This window comes from Chenopodium album, chromosome 16, assembly GCF_948465745.1.
Source record: "Chenopodium album chromosome 16, dcCheAlbu1.1, whole genome shotgun sequence".
Taxonomy (NCBI): domain Eukaryota; kingdom Viridiplantae; phylum Streptophyta; class Magnoliopsida; order Caryophyllales; family Amaranthaceae; genus Chenopodium; species Chenopodium album.
This window is the reverse complement of record NC_137849.1, coordinates 41,014,329-41,031,120: the sequence shown is the minus strand read 5'-3', so window position 1 is coordinate 41,031,120 and position 16,792 is coordinate 41,014,329. Positions and strand designations below refer to the sequence as shown.

Here is a 16,792-nt window from a genome sequence, read left to right as displayed (position 1 = left end):
ATATTAATCAACAGCCGACAGTGTTGCCTTTATGAAAGATCTTGATTGTTAATTTGTTATGGTAATAATCATGGAAAATCAAAATGGATATGATTTATGTTTTTGGATGGAGTATTGTTTTAGAAGTTTTCATTTTGTATATTGATTCACGAATTTTAAAATCGGAAATTGTGAAATACAAGCTGTTAATTGTCGTTATGAGTCTATGTATATATATATATATATTTCAATCAAGAAAGCAAAGACAACTCCATACCCTTCCTAGCTGTTACAGCTAGTTTGTGGGCTTCTATCACACTAAAGCCCCCTCTTTAGAGCTGCTCTGCTCTGCTTTAATCTGCTCTGCTCTGCACTGTTTCAATCTGCTCTGCTTTGCGCTGTTTCAATCTGCTCTGCTTTGCGCTGTTTCAATCTGCTCTGCTCTGTTTCAATCTGCTCTGCTCTGCCCTGCTCTGCTTTGCTTAAAAATAATACTTAATATTGAATTATTATAATAATAATTAATATTTAATAGTAATAATAAATAATTAATTTTAAAAAATAACAATTAATATTTAATAATAATTAATATTTAATAATAATAATAATAAATAATTAATATTTAATAATAATAATATTATTAAAAATTAATATTTAATAATAATAATAAATATTTAATAATAATAATATTAAAAATTAATATTTAATAATAATAATTAATAATTAATATTTAATAATAATAATATTAATAATTATTATTATAATATTAATAATAATAATTAATATTTAATAATAATTAATATTTAATATTAATAATATTAATAATAATTATTATAATAATGATAATAACAGTAATAATAATACTTATAATTAATAATATTAATTATAATAATAGTAATAATTGATTTTTTATAATCAAAATTAATATTTAAAGATAATAACTAATATTTAAAGATAATACTAATTATTAAATTTAATAATAATAATAAAATAATATTTATTAATTTTTAATAATAATAAAAATAATAATTAAATAATATTTAATAATACTAATAATAATTATTATAATTAATATAATAATAATTAATATTTTATAATAAAATTTAATGATTATAATAATAATAATGCGATAATATTAATAGTAGTAATAATTGTAGTAGTAGTAGTAATAATCATAATCATAATAATTAATATTTAATAATAATAAAAAATAATTACTATTATTATTATAGTAGTAGTAGTAGTAGTAGTAGTAGTAATAGTAGTAGTAGTAGTAGTAGTAGTAGTAGTAGTAGTAATAATAATAATAATAATAATAATAATAATAATAATAATAATAATAATAATAGTTATGATAATAATAGTAAATCTGCTCTGCTCTGCTCGGCTCTGTTCTGCTGAAATCTGCTCTACTCTGCCCAAAAGCTAAAAAGAACAGGGTCTAAGGCTATGGACTTTTACAAATTGAATCGTTTGAAATTTAGTCAACTTACTAGCAACACATAAGGCCTATTTTTGAACAATCAAATCATCGTTTGTTGTGTATGCACTTGTTGCCTTGTTGGTGGATTGAGAAGCCTTTGTAGGCTTGTTTGCAATTCTTTTGCCCTCGGTTTTATCATAATAAAGAAAAGTAGAAAAGGTGAGCTCCTTATAAGTCTTGTAGTTTATACTCTTCACATTGATGGTGTATTGGTGTTTTTCCAGTTACGTATATATTGCGTCTTTGTGATTTTATTTATTTCATGTTGTTGCTTGTTCTTGTTGTCCATTTAAGTTGATTTAATTGGTAAATCATTTGCTTATCATTTGTGGTGAATTGGGGTTCTTGTTCTTGATTGATTGTCTTGGAGTTAATTCTTATGGGTGTCATATATACTAGTTGGATCATAAGATCGATTATATGGTGATTTGTTGATAAGTAAAGGTATTTTCTACTCAATGTATTAAATAAGTTTTAGCAAAAAAAAGTTAAGAAAAGGTTTGACAATTCTAAGATGAGTTAAAATGACTTATACTCACCCAATACAAAGCTAGCCTATAGTTAATACGAATTATATCCTAAGAAGAGAAGAAATGGTGAAATTGGTCCTTGAAATAATCATAATAGACGAGATTTGATCGGATCTTAAATATCACCTTCAAAACTTTAATCAATTAAACTAGTTGACATCCATACATATTTATTATTGTCAATGTCGTTCAATATTATCATCATATAGTTTTACGAAGCACAACAAACTGGTTTATTAATTGCAAATAAATTCACAATTACCGAGTATTTCGTATTTTCGTTATAAAATAAAATAAATAAATAAATAATTCTTAAATGCTCTGAATTAAACTTAACTAACATCAAGAGCAAAACTGTGGGGAGTACTCTCAAATCTTTATAGCTTCAAATTTCCCACGATTTTCGTTTATAACCTTCCTCTCTTCTCTTGGACATTGTGTACGAAGCTAATCCTACAAAAACGAGTCCATTGTTAGTACTTAGTAAGGGAAGTATTTACTTGAATTTCATCTATCGCAATTTTGGTCATTTTAATATAAACTTGAATCTTCTACTGGAAATTTTATATATATTCTCCTATTTTCATACATATTTTGCAGCAATCGAAGAAAGGACATGGAGAAACCAGATAGATAAATTCAATTTTCAAAGGAAAGGAGAAAAGATTGTTATTTACCCAGATAAATATGGGTTATTGGTGAGTTTATTTGTTTTACATGTTCGTATTCATTTTTTTTTTTTTTTTTTCATATTTTGCAGCAATAAGCAAATTCTACACAGAATAATCACTTTTGGTTCGTATAGCCGACTCCACTTATGGGATTAAGGTTTTGATTAATAGATTGCAGCAATAAGCAGATTATACTGTAGTTATTTAGAGTGTCTAAGTACAAGCACTAATGACATCATCAGCACCATTAGATTGCATAACAAAAATTTCTGCCACTATTAATGAAGCATTGTCACCTGCACTGTTAACGAATTATCATTGTCATCCCTCAATGATCAATGATGCAATAAAGATGTAGCTTTGTAGGAAGAAACTACGAAAGAGAAAAAATAGATCATTGGTAACATTGGAAACGAAATGGAAAGGAAGCCAATGAGAGGGGGGAAAGAAATCACTTAAACTTAGCTCTCTTTTGTTTTGTTTGGTGAGGGTATGGGAAATTGCTATCTTAGGTTTTAGAGATGTACTCGGTAACAAATAGGAGGAAACAATTACCCTTTGTAGTGGTAATTGTTACTCAAACTTTCTAACCAAACACTTGGAAATGGTTTAATTGAATCTATTTTCAACCAAAAAAAACCCTGACCAATTATGGCCAGTTGGTGACATATGAAACACATTCACTATTTTTAGCCCAAAAGATGTTGATGACTAGATAGAACGTGGAATTTGTAATGTGCAATATCAAATGCATTAGGCAATACATTTCCTTTAAGAAGTCCCAAAGGATGCTTCATGCTACATGATTAATTTTAAGAATAAGCAGGAATAGTATGCTATACTTTCTAAAAGTAAGGGCCTATTCCGATTTAGTGAAAACAACTAAACTAAATTGAACTGATTGGAGCTGAATTGAACTGAACTGAATAGAGCTGAAATGAATTGCTTATGAGAAAAGAAAATTAGGAACTAAACTGAACTGATTGAAGCTAAGCTGAACTGAACTAAACTGAACTGAACTGAAATTAAGCTGAACGGAACAGGCCCTAAATCTGGCCACGGGTGGCTCCATATGTTAACTGTGTAATTTTGAGGAGCCGGGTGGAGGTGGGTGGGATGAAAGGGAGGTACGCGGAAATTTTCAGTCATTTGAGTCCAATGAAGTTTTAGGTATTCTGCTAGCATTGCACAACTAGTTGATATGTCTGTATGGTGACACGACAAATCTGGAAATTATACAGTAAAGTTGGGGTAACACTTATTTCTTTTCTTCAGAAATTCAGTTGATGGAATGGTTGGGTGACTTGGGTCATTGTTGGATCTGAGAATTTGGAAGAATATATGGAAGTTTGATACTTTGATGTTCCTCCCAAGGTTTGTGTTTTTATATGGAGATAGTGTAGTTGTGCCTCACCTAAAATAAGGGGCCGCCCAAACGTATTAATAGCATCTCGCCACTGTGTCAACAGCTCGATATGAGGAGATGGAGCTTCATGCAATATGGAAGTGCTGCTATGCAGAATGCATGTGAAATCGCTCAGGGCTTGGGGGTATATATGGATTGTCAACATACTAAGCGTAATAGATTGGATTGATTAGTGGCTATCTAAGCTAAAGCTAAATGGAGATGATAGGGATGCTGCCGCACTTTTGGCGTGGGGAAATTGGAACAGGAGAAATGCAATCGTGGAAGTATCGTGAGTCGTGACTTATGAGGCACCCTGTGACCCTGCTGAGGTAGCAAGGGCTTCTCTGTCTCTTCTGGCAGCATATGTACAGGTGAGGGAGTTGGGTATAAGCTACTAAAAGATACTTGAAAGTCATTGTTAGCAGGTAGTGAAGCTAATTAACCACAAGCAGAGTGATGGTGAGCAGAATTCATTTTGTGAATGCACAATGCACTGCTGCATTGCCTGAAGATAAATCACGATATGTGATGGTATTAAGAAGTCTTTTATTGCTTTTCAGGGTAATGGTTATCCATTGGACATCATTATTTGTAGTTCTTGGGTGTTGATATGTATGATTGTGTTTACTCCACCTGCACTGCTCGTTTTGGTACAGCCCTTATACTAGAGGTTTGCCAAAAGCCTCTGCAAACTTATTTCTGTGAAATTCTAGTGGGCAGGTATATCGTATGTGCCTGTGGCTGCGTACTAACGCAAAATTTCTATTCCTCGATACGTTAAAGAATATGCCTTATTCTTCTCTCTACTTTTTCCAACCGAAATTTCCCTAGCAGAGTGTATAAAAACTGAAGAACTAAGGCCGAGGTTGATGATTCTCGCGGTCTCGCCCTATTGATCCTTCCTGTGCTTGCATGGCAATGTTTTTAAATAACCACTTCCTAGCTACTCTGTCCTTGAATTGTAGGTCACATTTGATTAGAGGTAAATTCTAGGGATTTGAGGTCATTCCTAACACCTTAACAATCCTTTTTAAAAATATGACATCTTTACCATACCAGTTTAGTTCTCAATAAGAGTATACAAGAGTAATGTGGGAAATTATAAGTTCATCAAAAGACCCAGGGAGTAATTATATAAAAAAATCATTTGTAGTTACTAAACCTGGGGGATGTCCTTTTACTGTAGGTTGTCAAGACATATATAAGAGCTTTATTCATGTCGTGTTACAAAAGACACAATAGGCTCACAACTTACATGATGAAGGTATATGTCTTGGGGCTTTTTCTAGATTAATGTAATAATGTACAGTTTCTGCTCATATTAGTCATACAGTATTGTTGTGGAATTTTCTCCAGCTAAATACAGGCCTTCATATATCTATGGTTGAACGGCACATCCCTAAACCATTTTGGGACTAAGACTTTGTTGTTGTTGTTGTTGCTGCTAGTCTGTTTACTCCCCCGATGAGTGTGTTGTGCTTGATGAACGCGTCATACTGCTATCTCATCATTTTTGGATTTTCTGCAGGTTGGTGCGCGATAACTGAACTATATTTATTTCTTTTTGTTTGGAGTTTGGAAAAATTGATATTTCTATGCTCTTGGTGTAGCTTCCAAACTGAGATGTACCTGAGTGGGTCTGCAATGCCATGGAGGTTGCTGAACCAATGCTTTTTCATGCTGTGGATGATCGTTGTCACTTTCCAAGCAGGTTCTTTATAATTAATCATATGCTCGACAGGACGACAGGTGATGCAACTGCAGCTTGCAATCTTATTGGATTTATGTGCCAAATTTTTACTAGGTACCAATGTACTATATTTAGTATATTTACAACACATATATGACATATTATTGCCACACAAAACTAAAAGTTAGATTTATGTGGAAATTCATTACTATAAGCATGTGGCGTTCTTAAAATTTCTCTTGATTCTGTACTTGCTCAAGGCAAACTGTTATTAAATGAATCGTTGTAATATGATTCTACTGCTGTTAAAAACTGACGACAATTCGAATGTTTAAACTTTCTGTTGGCTGTGGATTATCTTAATAAAACTTGGAAGAATGGTGCTCAATTATATATATATTTTTTAATGAAGTATGATTCAAAAACTTCTTGATGCCCTGTATACAGAGAAAATTAAACCTTTGGTTAAGCTTGTTTTTCAGATGTTGTAAAAGCAATATTATCAAGTGGTATATTTGGGGTGTGGATGATGACATAAATATGACTCAAAAGTCCATAATCAAGTCTTTAATAAAGAGGGGGGTGGGGGGCTTGTTGCCTATCCCCTTGTTTCAGCTATTTGTTTGATTTTAGTAATGAGTATTCATATTTCTTTTTTTCACCTGTAAGGATGAGTTGGGTCGGGTTACTCTGAGGACCCGACCTAAGTCATCCTTACGAATGAAAAGAAGATATATATAGAGAGAGAGGAGAAGGGATGTCAGCTTCAAGCCTTCAACTGAGGAATAATTTTTGTAAATAACAGAAGATATTCTCACAGAGAAAATGTATATCTAAACACTTAAGACTGAGATCCATGATTCAGAGTAGACGCTTGTATAATATTGTAAATTTGTAAGGTCTGTAACAGATCTACTAAGATAATAAGTGCTGTCATTTGTTTTTCCTCACAATTTGCACCCTCATTTACAGAAATATGCAGCAGATGAAACTGGTGCATAGTTTTTTGAATAGATACAGAAATTTGAGTGAACTTCATCTTACGCACCCCTCCTAGACCAAACTAAATTTTTGCAAAACTGACATGTAATGAAATTCAGTACTCGTAGTTCACTATATCCAGCCTATATCATAACTATATTAAAAACTAGACTAGACTACTGTATTAACATGAATTAAAATTGACTCGACCCAAACTAAATGATCTCGAAACTTAACATAATCTGTATTGACAGAGGTAAACATAAAATCACGAATACTGCTTGTAACTTTAGTTTAACTAAACTGAACTGATTGACTTCATCACTTGCAAAGACCCCTAACTCAAACTAGATTCAATCCGAACATCATGATTGCCACCTATACACCTAACTCAATAAACTATTATTGATCATCAAAATAATATTCTTTTGAGATGCAAACAATTGAATAAAATGATTCCTATAATATCTATGAAACTGTTAGAGGGTGGTGGGACAGTTGTTGATGATGGTACACCATAAGCTACGGCCTACGGGAAAGTACAATCCCCCTAATCCCTATGCCTGCAAGCTTAGCTAGCTGCACTCCCACAGCTAAGCTTTGGCATGTTTCAAAGATACTCAAAATCTCATCAACTATTCTCAATTATTGTAATATAAATCATTATTATAATTAAGATACTGATGTACTGTAACTTAAATACATACATATTTGGTTGTATTTTAATACTTAGAGTAGTCATTTTTTTTTTGTAATTTTATGCTAATACATTATTAAAATATATGTTTATGAAGTAAATTGCTAGTAGTTAGCAGCTTCTAAGAAAGTGGTTCTCCTGTCGGGACATTGTCTGAATAGATGGCAGATTTGAGGATGGTGTGTGTGAATTAAAGCTTGATTTTGAGTTGGCTTTGTCATACAAGTTGTTGATAATTTTATTTTAGAGAACAAAATAGATTTTTCAAAGAATATGTTTTAATTAAAAATGGTTATTAATCCCTTCGTTTATGCCTGCAAATGCAATTTTGAAGTCCTTTTTTTTGTCTACATTGTAGACTATACATGTTCACATTTCTCAAATCATATCATAAATTGTATTGTATGAATGAATCAAAAGCAATATTCTCCGTAGCATGGTACACCTCACTCTTATAATCAAGCACTTTTCTATTAGTTAAATCTTCTTTTTTAGTCTATATCCTTGATACTTGATTAGGTAACCAGGGAAATATAAATGTCACTATGGACTATGGAGTGTGTCTTAACTTCATATCCTATCCTTGGAGGAAATGGACATAAAGTAATTTGGCCAAGTTGATTGTATGGAAGGAAGGAATATGTCATTACGGAAATCTAAATCTTTTATGACAGCCCATTAATAACGGACTCAATTTTTGTCTCTAATATAACATTTTTAATGACAGTTTTTTAGTCTGTTAAAAACATACACAACTTCATACAAAAGAGTAAAAAGATCCAACTCTACTCTTATTTCTAAACTAAAATATTAATCAAAGTAAGTTTTTCTATCTTGGCCAAGTCTAGCAATGAAATATTCATATTCAACAAGTAACATTTGGCCTATTGAGGAGTTTTACCTTTACAATTTTACACCATACAAAAATTCTATTTTACATCAATTCTATTAGAAGGCATTTTAGGATGAATACTCCACAATCCTTCCCCTCTCTGCTAATTATGCAAAAGTTGATTCTCATAAAATTCCAACCTAATAGGGTTTTCTCCTCATCGACCAAAAACAATTGTTCGAAATCAATCATTAAAAATTATTAACCATACATCTAATCCATTTACAATCATACAAACTCGAGCTTGTTTACGAGCCCTAACGAAATCCTTGACACATATTACTAAGATTATGTAAGAAATTTTCATGGGGCAACAGTAATTAGAGACGTGACAAGTTGTAAGTTTGATGTACGTGCATAATTACACACACTATAATCTACGGCTGTATTATGTATTTATAAAATGTACTCGTAGTTGACTTAGTAAACGTACATCCACATGCACGGACACGTATCATCTTTGCCCGTCTCGTGCTCCTAATGTAGTCCTCATTGATTAGTCAAGCCGCAACGCTTTCCACACGATTAATCTGTCAAACCATACTCCTTTCCACCTCCATACGATTTGTGACATCTGTCCACCTTACCCCACCTAAAGTCAAAACAGGCGACCCTTTCGCAATTTCACACACATACATTAACCCCTACTTTAGGAAATTTTCAGGGTTTTTACTTTCACTTATTTTTGCACATTTTTAGGTTTTGTTAAGGATTATCTAATGGTATTAGCTACTACTTGTATATTGTATCAATTTGGCTTCTTCTTTGGAGTTTGAATATAGATTTGTGTTTGATGTTTTATTCTCTTTACCTTATTTGTGTTTACATAAAATCATATCAGATCATATAATTTCAAATCAAATAATATCATATATTCATTTTTATGTTTGCTTAATGTTTTTCCTTATAATGATAATGTACAACTAACTAAAGTCAAAATCTATTTAAATCAGACAATTTGATAAGATAAGACCAAATTTGAAATATTCAGATCGCACAAGATTTCAAAAAGTTTGAATCATACCTTATTTTAGACGAAGAAACAAAGTCTAAGGGTCTGTTCTGATTTACCGAGTTGAGCTGAGCTGAACTGAAATGAATTGTTTATGAGATAAAGAAATTAGAAAATGAACTGAACTGAAATGAATTGATTATGAGAGAAGAAAATTATGAACTGAACTGAACTGAATTGTTTATGAGAGAAGTAAATTAGGAACTGAACTTTTTGAGAGAAGGAAATTAGGAACTGAATTGAACTGAAATAAATTGTTTATGAGAGAAAGAAATTAGGAACTGACCTGAAATTAAACTGAAGAGAACATGCCCTAAATCTAAGGTTAGGTTATGAAAGCAAATCTCTACTACTCTGTAACAACTAACTAACAAGTAACAACCCTGTATGACACTTTGAGTTAGGTATTTCTCTTATTCTCATCCTCTCGGATGCGGAGTCTAGCTTGCTAAGAAAGGATTATGGGACGATGCTACGTCAAATTCAGGCATTTAGCTAATTTAGGTCATTCAAGCAAGTTACCTTAATGAATTAATTCCCCTCGTTAGGAGGACTTCATGATATTTAATTTTCTTACTTAATTTTAAAAAATCAAAAATATTAGAATGACAATAAACTAAAAGTTTTGACAAATCATTAATCATAAATTGTTTTATATTATTAAAAATAAATATAAGAAGAATAAATTTTAAAAATCTAGAAATTTACAATTGAATTTAAACCCATGGAGTAGATATATTTTTAACTTTTCTTTTAATACATTATATTATACATTTATACGGAGTACTTTCTCATTTTAATAGTTGCAACGTTTTTATTTTTCACTTTAAATACATAATTCTACTCATTACTATTATATCTACAACTGATACTTTTTAATAAGTAAAAATAATTAAAAGTAAATTAATAAATAAACAGATATATTGAGGCGAATCCAAAAAAACATTGATGACATCGATGCAATCTTCCTTATATTGTATAGTAAATCAAATTAAGTAATCAAAGTATGTGAATAGTACAAAACCAGTTAAATAATATTTCATATAAAAGGAAAAACTAATGTAATTACTAAAATCAGTTAAATAATATTTCATATAAAAGGAAAAACCAATGTAATTAGTAATGTATTTTAGTCACACTTTTGATTATTGGAAAAGTATAATTATGTACTGACCCACTTACCCTACCTTTCTAACACACTCACTAATCACTATCCACAAGTCTACAACTAGGAAAGAAGGAACTAAACCAACCAACCAAGTAAAAGTGTCATTAATTAAAATATGTCCTTCCTTTCTTGATTTCCTTGTTTATTTTATGAAACTACTTAGAACCTCACTTGAACTCTCTTAGAAACAAACTCCCACCTACACCAACACAATACACCTCCCTAAATATATATATATATACATATAAACTTCACCCTCCAAATCCTCTAACTTGATCAACTAGAAGGCAAAATTACTATAAATAATAAAACCAAAACAATTACACACAAGTATGATGGGAAGACAGCAATGCAAGAAGCACCCTAAACACCGCCAATCCCCTGGCGTGTGCTCCCTTTGTCTCTCAGACAAACTATCCAAGGTCTCTAACTCCGGTACCAGCTCTCGTTCCGCTATCATTCGAGCTCGAGCTCGTGTTTACTATCAATCCTCATCATCCTCCTCTCTTTCATCTAGCTATGATTCTTCTAATGCTTCTTCTACCGCTGCCTCCCCCGTACACCACGTTGTAAGTGGTGCTCATCATCGGAGGATCGTGTCTGATGTACGAACTAATGTTGTTGTAGGCAAGGATGGGTATAACAATAACAACAAAGGTGATTCGGTTTTTAGTAAGAGTAAATCTATGGCTCATGTTGATAAATATGATGATAAAAAGAAGAATATGAAGAAGAATGTAAGGAAATTATGGGCTAATTTGCTTCGTTTAGGAAGAAATGAAGAAAAGCGTGTTGATGTTGCACAAGTTAATGATCGTAAGATTTTTCAGCCGCATCAACTTCAAAGTTCTAGCAGCATGGTTGTTTATTAATTGATTGATTGATTAAAGTTAGATTAGATTAATTAATCATGTTATTTGGACATGATTATTGATTTTAATTACTCTTTTATATATATATATATATATATATATATATATATATATATATATATATATATATATATTGTGTATAAAAGAAAAGGGAAAATGGAGGGTAGAAAAATGGGAAAAATATACATACAGCAATCCAAATTACAACAGAATTGAAGAAGTTTATCATGCTTTGATGAATATGTACATTTATTATGTGATACAAGTTTTACAAAAGATAGTGATGAAATGAAATTTTGTGGATAATTTGTGTTTATTTTATTATTATTGTCAATTATTTACTTCTGTGGTTAATGATTTTGGAAATGCGTAATATATGTTGTTAATTATTTTTTGTTCTTTTTTCTATTCAAAGGTTTTAAGAGTAGATTGGCAATGGGATAAGAAAAGCGTTCAAGTGCATGTTGTGTGTGCATTGAAAAGCAAAATAGGAATTTTGCTTTGGGTGTAGTAGCTAGATATAATTATTATTGAATTAAGATTTATGTTATTATGTAACAATGGATAAAGGATTTTTTATTTTAAATTAATAGTTGGTTTTTGCTTTGTTTATGTTATTGCCCGGATTAAGTTTATAGATGAAAATAAATCATATAAAAAATATGCAATTTTATATTTAGCTATTGATGATAGTATATACAGTTCAACACGTACACAAATGTAACTCAATATTCTTCATTGTGATGTAGATCGTTTGCAAATAAATACTCTGTAGTCCGTATAACCTTTTCTTTAAGGTAAAGATACATCTACCTCTATCATTGATTGATTGAGGAAAGAACTTGCCTCACCTATATATAAGGTAAAGATAAATTTGCCTCTATCACAAATTGAGGAGAGGACTTGCCTCGAAGAACCAAATTTTAGACAAGTCAAGGCCACAAGGGCAAGATCCAATTAATGTAAACCGCGTATAATTGATAATAATGCCTATAGATCCATGAAGTTTCAACTTCCAAACACAATATATACCACGATTCAAATTATCTTATGTACATACTTTCACTTGATCACACTATCCATTCTCTTACCTAATTTTTTCTCTTACATACTCTATTAATTAATATCTCTAGTGTCATTTAAAATATTAATGATTTGCTAGTTTTCTATGATAATATAATCGATATATACATAATAAACAATTTCTTTTATTATATATGAATTCAATTCCGTTCAAATTGACGTCATATTATATCATAATTACAATAATGTATATAGTATACTTCGTATATATTAAGAGATAATGATTGACACAATAGTCATGAATTCTGTTTACATTAGAAATGACACAAAAGAAAGTATATAAATATGTTATGATGACCGTTTTGCTTAATTAAGTATTTTCAAGATATGCATTAAAAGAATTTGTTATCCGTAAGCATACATATTCTGATAGGTACACTATTCGCTAGATTGCTAAGTTAGCCACATCATGATCCCTTTATTTCAGCTTACAAAGTAATATACCTTTAAAGATACAATTATCTATACTAATTAATCTTAAACACATTATTAGAGGTAAGAGTGAGTCATGCTGATTTGAACATTATATCTTATTTATATGCAAGCTTATTTTTTTATTAGTTGAATTTGAATAATTCATTTGAGCTCAAAATATTGTTCAAACTCATCCACTTAATTAGATTTTATCATGTTTGAACTTGGTTTGTAATTTGAATATTAAATGAACAAGCTTTCTATTGTCTAGCTTTGCGTAATTACATTATTAATTGTTCGGCAAGAATATACTTAAGATAATAAAATTAATTTTATATTTTCTAGCCTAGCAATTTGTTGACAAATTCAAACATTTAATACAAGTTCTAGGCAAGTTATTATTAATAATAATGTTAGTGAATGAACACAAAGACAAGTTATTCATAAATGTATAAAAATAAATGAATTGTTCATAGATACATATGTAGTATTAATAAATGAATATCCATGTATTCGGGTTTGAGCTGATTTACTACTCAATAATAAGTTTAATTTGCAAATAATATACTCTTGTGAATGTTCACCTCAAATAATAGTATATTTTGTCAACTTATTTTCACCTCAAATAATTGGCAATGCAAGATCTTATTTATGTGTTATTGAAACATTGTTCTTGTGAATGTTGTGACTTGCGAGCTTCATGCAAACAACAGGAAGAAATAGTACTATAACGAAAGAGTGAAGTTAAGAAAGAGACGTGGAATAGTAAGGAAATAAGGTTAGAACAACTATTTGGCGATGTGTTATTGTGACTTGTGCATGTGTAGGCCATAAAAATTAGGTTGATTAGGTCATTATGGGGTAGAAACACAAGTATGAATTCGTCTAAAATAGACAACTAGGAAAAAGCAAGTTTAATACAACTTATCAAATTAGGCTTCTTAATGTGAAGTCACTCATTATTAATTTTTCATTGCGCTAAACATAAAAAGTTGTTCTTTTAAGCTTATTTATCACAAAAGGTTATAATGGAGTATGACTTATTCTTATCAGAATTATTTTGATCACAGATCATACCATAATCTTAATATTCGTTATTTTTCACTAAATGTTTTTAATTATGTATTGTTCTAAAATACAAGTATTTCATTACATATTTACAAAATACACATTATACACACTAAAATAACAATTAAATCTAACAGATTACCATACCGAACCATAAAGATTCACAAATCATTTCTGGTTAATTGAAGTGCTATACATAGCCCTAAAATACTCTTGAAAATTGTATAAATTAGGGATTCATAACAAAAACACACGTAGATCAGTGTAATTAGTGTGTTTTTCTCATGATTTTTTACATTTAAACAATTTTCAAGATTCTTTTTAATGTTTATATATAACCTTAGATATGTATAGCATTTTCCTTAATTGAATATTAATACCCATTTGATTATTCACAAGTCACAACATAATTAACCGTGCATTTCAAGTTGTAAGAAATTCCTCGTCTTTGACGAATTCAAAGTGATTGTGTGTAGTAGTCGGTGGTCAAACCAACATGCTTCTGCGTATTTCTTCTTTCTCCTTTTTCTTTCGCTTTTACATTTTCCTGTCTTTTACAGGAATCCGAATTTAATGTCTTTTTATGTCTTTATCAACTGATATCGAACTCTTGTATTATATATGGGCTTCCATTCTACCAAACTGAAGAAGACTTATGGGCCCATAACACTTGGTCTTATGGGCTTGGCTAACCAAGATCTATGGACTTTATTTATCAAAGTATATGCAAGTCCTTGATTTGAAACTCAAATTTATTGACTCTTATTGATAAGGGCTTATATATAAGTCTGAAATTTTTTTCATGGACGCGGATGCACCATGCTCCGTGCATCCGGTTTTCTTTATAAAAAGGCGGAATGAACGTATAATTATTCGGTAAAGAACATATAGTTATTTTATAAAGAACATCACATATGGTTGTTTTATAATGAACATATAGTTGTTTTGTAAAGAACATATACCTCCTCCGTTCTTTTATTATTGCACCATATAGGTTGGCACACTTTTTTTTGGTAGTGGGAAAAGGGAAGAGAGAGAGGGGTAAAATTACAAAGTTATCCATGTAATGTAAGCATAAACTAAAGAATCAAGTGGCAAAAGTAAGGGTATATTGGGTATTTGTAGTGTGAACATAGATATTTTATTTCCTAAAATAGAAATGGTGCAATATTTGTGAAACTTCCTTAAAAGGCAAGTGGTGCAAAAAATAAAAAACGGAGGAAGTAATTATTTTGTAAAAAAAAAACATCCAACTTTATGTTCTTTAGACTGTAATATTAATAAAGAACATGATAATATAATGTAATGAATCTTATTTTTATTCAACAAAAAAAAAATAGTATTTTTTAAAGAACATCTTGCTTTTCAATCTTTAAATGAATTATTTGATCCATAATTGAAGAGTTTTGGTAATTATTTCCCAATCTCAATTTAGAAATTTGTATATTTCTTCATACTCCGTATTTTAATTTCACTTGTTTGAATTCTTTAGAGAGAGTAATAAAAATCTTAGAGAGAGAAATAGAAAATTTATAGAGAAAAAGAAAGTCTAGTGATTGAAGACGTTAGCTACGCATTTAGATCGAGTTTCATGGTACTTTTGATCATTGTTTTGTTAATGGAGTGATTGTTAATGAAGGTGAATATGTGGATTTGTTAATCAAAAATCGAAGGTAATTTTGAATGAAATTTTGTATTTATTTTTCATTAATTGTGTTATTTTAGTTTTGAATTAGAATATTTTATAATCATAAAATTCATTGTTTATTTTCATTTTTGAAATTTGATGAATCTGACTGTTGAATTTGAGAATAATGTGACAAAGGTTGAAGATGATGTTCTTTATAAGATAGTGTTATGTTCATTATTATTAATTGCTCTATGTTATTTTTTTTATATCTCTTATGTTATTTTAAAATAGATGCTCACAATTATCACGTTCATTACATTTTAACAATATGTTCTTTTCACTTTAGATATATGTTCTTTAATATTTACAATTCTATAACATGTTATTTTCACTTTAACTAAATGTTCTTTTCATTTTAGCTAAATGTTCTTTACATCTCTATACAATGTTCTTTCCGTTTTTTTTGGGAACGGATGTACCATGCGCATGATAAATCTGCCTTCAAGAACCACTAATTGATATAAGTCTTGTCTTGTGCTCACAGCAAGACATGAACCACAAGTCCACAATATATCCCTTTTTGTTATTTTCATTTGTAATATTAACATTATTTATAAGTGGTAAGAATGTACAATTATTCTCGATATATGTTAGATCTTATTTGATTCCCCTCAATAAATGATAAATTTTAACTAATTTTATTTTTAGATAATCAAGATAATGCAATGATGAATGTGGTAATTAAAAAATGAGAATAACATTTATGATTGGAGAGAGTAGGTTTTAATTTTCATGCTCTAATTAATCATACTCTACAATTTAAGGTCAAATTCTGGGTTTTCGATTGTTTTTATTTATTTATTTATTTTAAATCTATATTTTTCATATCTTGCAGATGATGTTACATACGTTTCACAATACATACACTATTTTGAATTTTTAAACGACTACATTTTTTTTTTAAAAAAAAATTAAGTATAAAAATGTAATACTATATGCAAATATTGTTGAATTGGTTTTAGAGTATATCTTCACAATATAAGTACAATAGTGACAAACTGACAATGCAATCTAGAATTCATGCTATACAAAGTTGTTAATGTAAGTCTAAGACGAGCATAAATTTATATGGAATAACTATTATATTACTCCATACTCCGTATTATTTATAGAAACGGATCTAATAAAACACTACATATATATTTGGTACTCCG

General features: G+C 30.0%; 1 protein-coding gene and 1 long non-coding RNA gene across 2 annotated transcripts; both read left to right on the top strand.

Annotated features, from left to right (window-relative positions):
• The first annotated feature begins 2,366 nt into the window (after positions 1-2,366).
• LOC145585336 (uncharacterized) lies at positions 2,367-5,926 on the top strand. Its single transcript, XR_014100635.1, has 3 exons — positions 2,367-2,690; positions 5,520-5,599; positions 5,682-5,926. It is a non-coding gene; the product is annotated as an uncharacterized LOC145585336 (long non-coding RNA).
• Positions 5,927-10,799: 4,873 nt separating this feature from the next.
• On the top strand, positions 10,800-11,436 carry LOC145585335 (uncharacterized). Its single transcript, XM_081642042.1, has one exon. The coding sequence runs from the start codon at positions 10,844-10,846 to the stop codon at positions 11,381-11,383; it is 540 nt and encodes a 179-aa protein (XP_081498168.1). The 5' UTR covers positions 10,800-10,843; the 3' UTR covers positions 11,384-11,436.
• The last annotated feature ends 5,356 nt before the right edge of the window (positions 11,437-16,792 follow it).

Coding starts and splice junctions, on each gene's coding strand:
- LOC145585335 (XM_081642042.1), top strand. CDS start 10,844: ATGATGGGAAGACAGCAATGCAAGAAGCACCCTAAACACCGCCAATCC.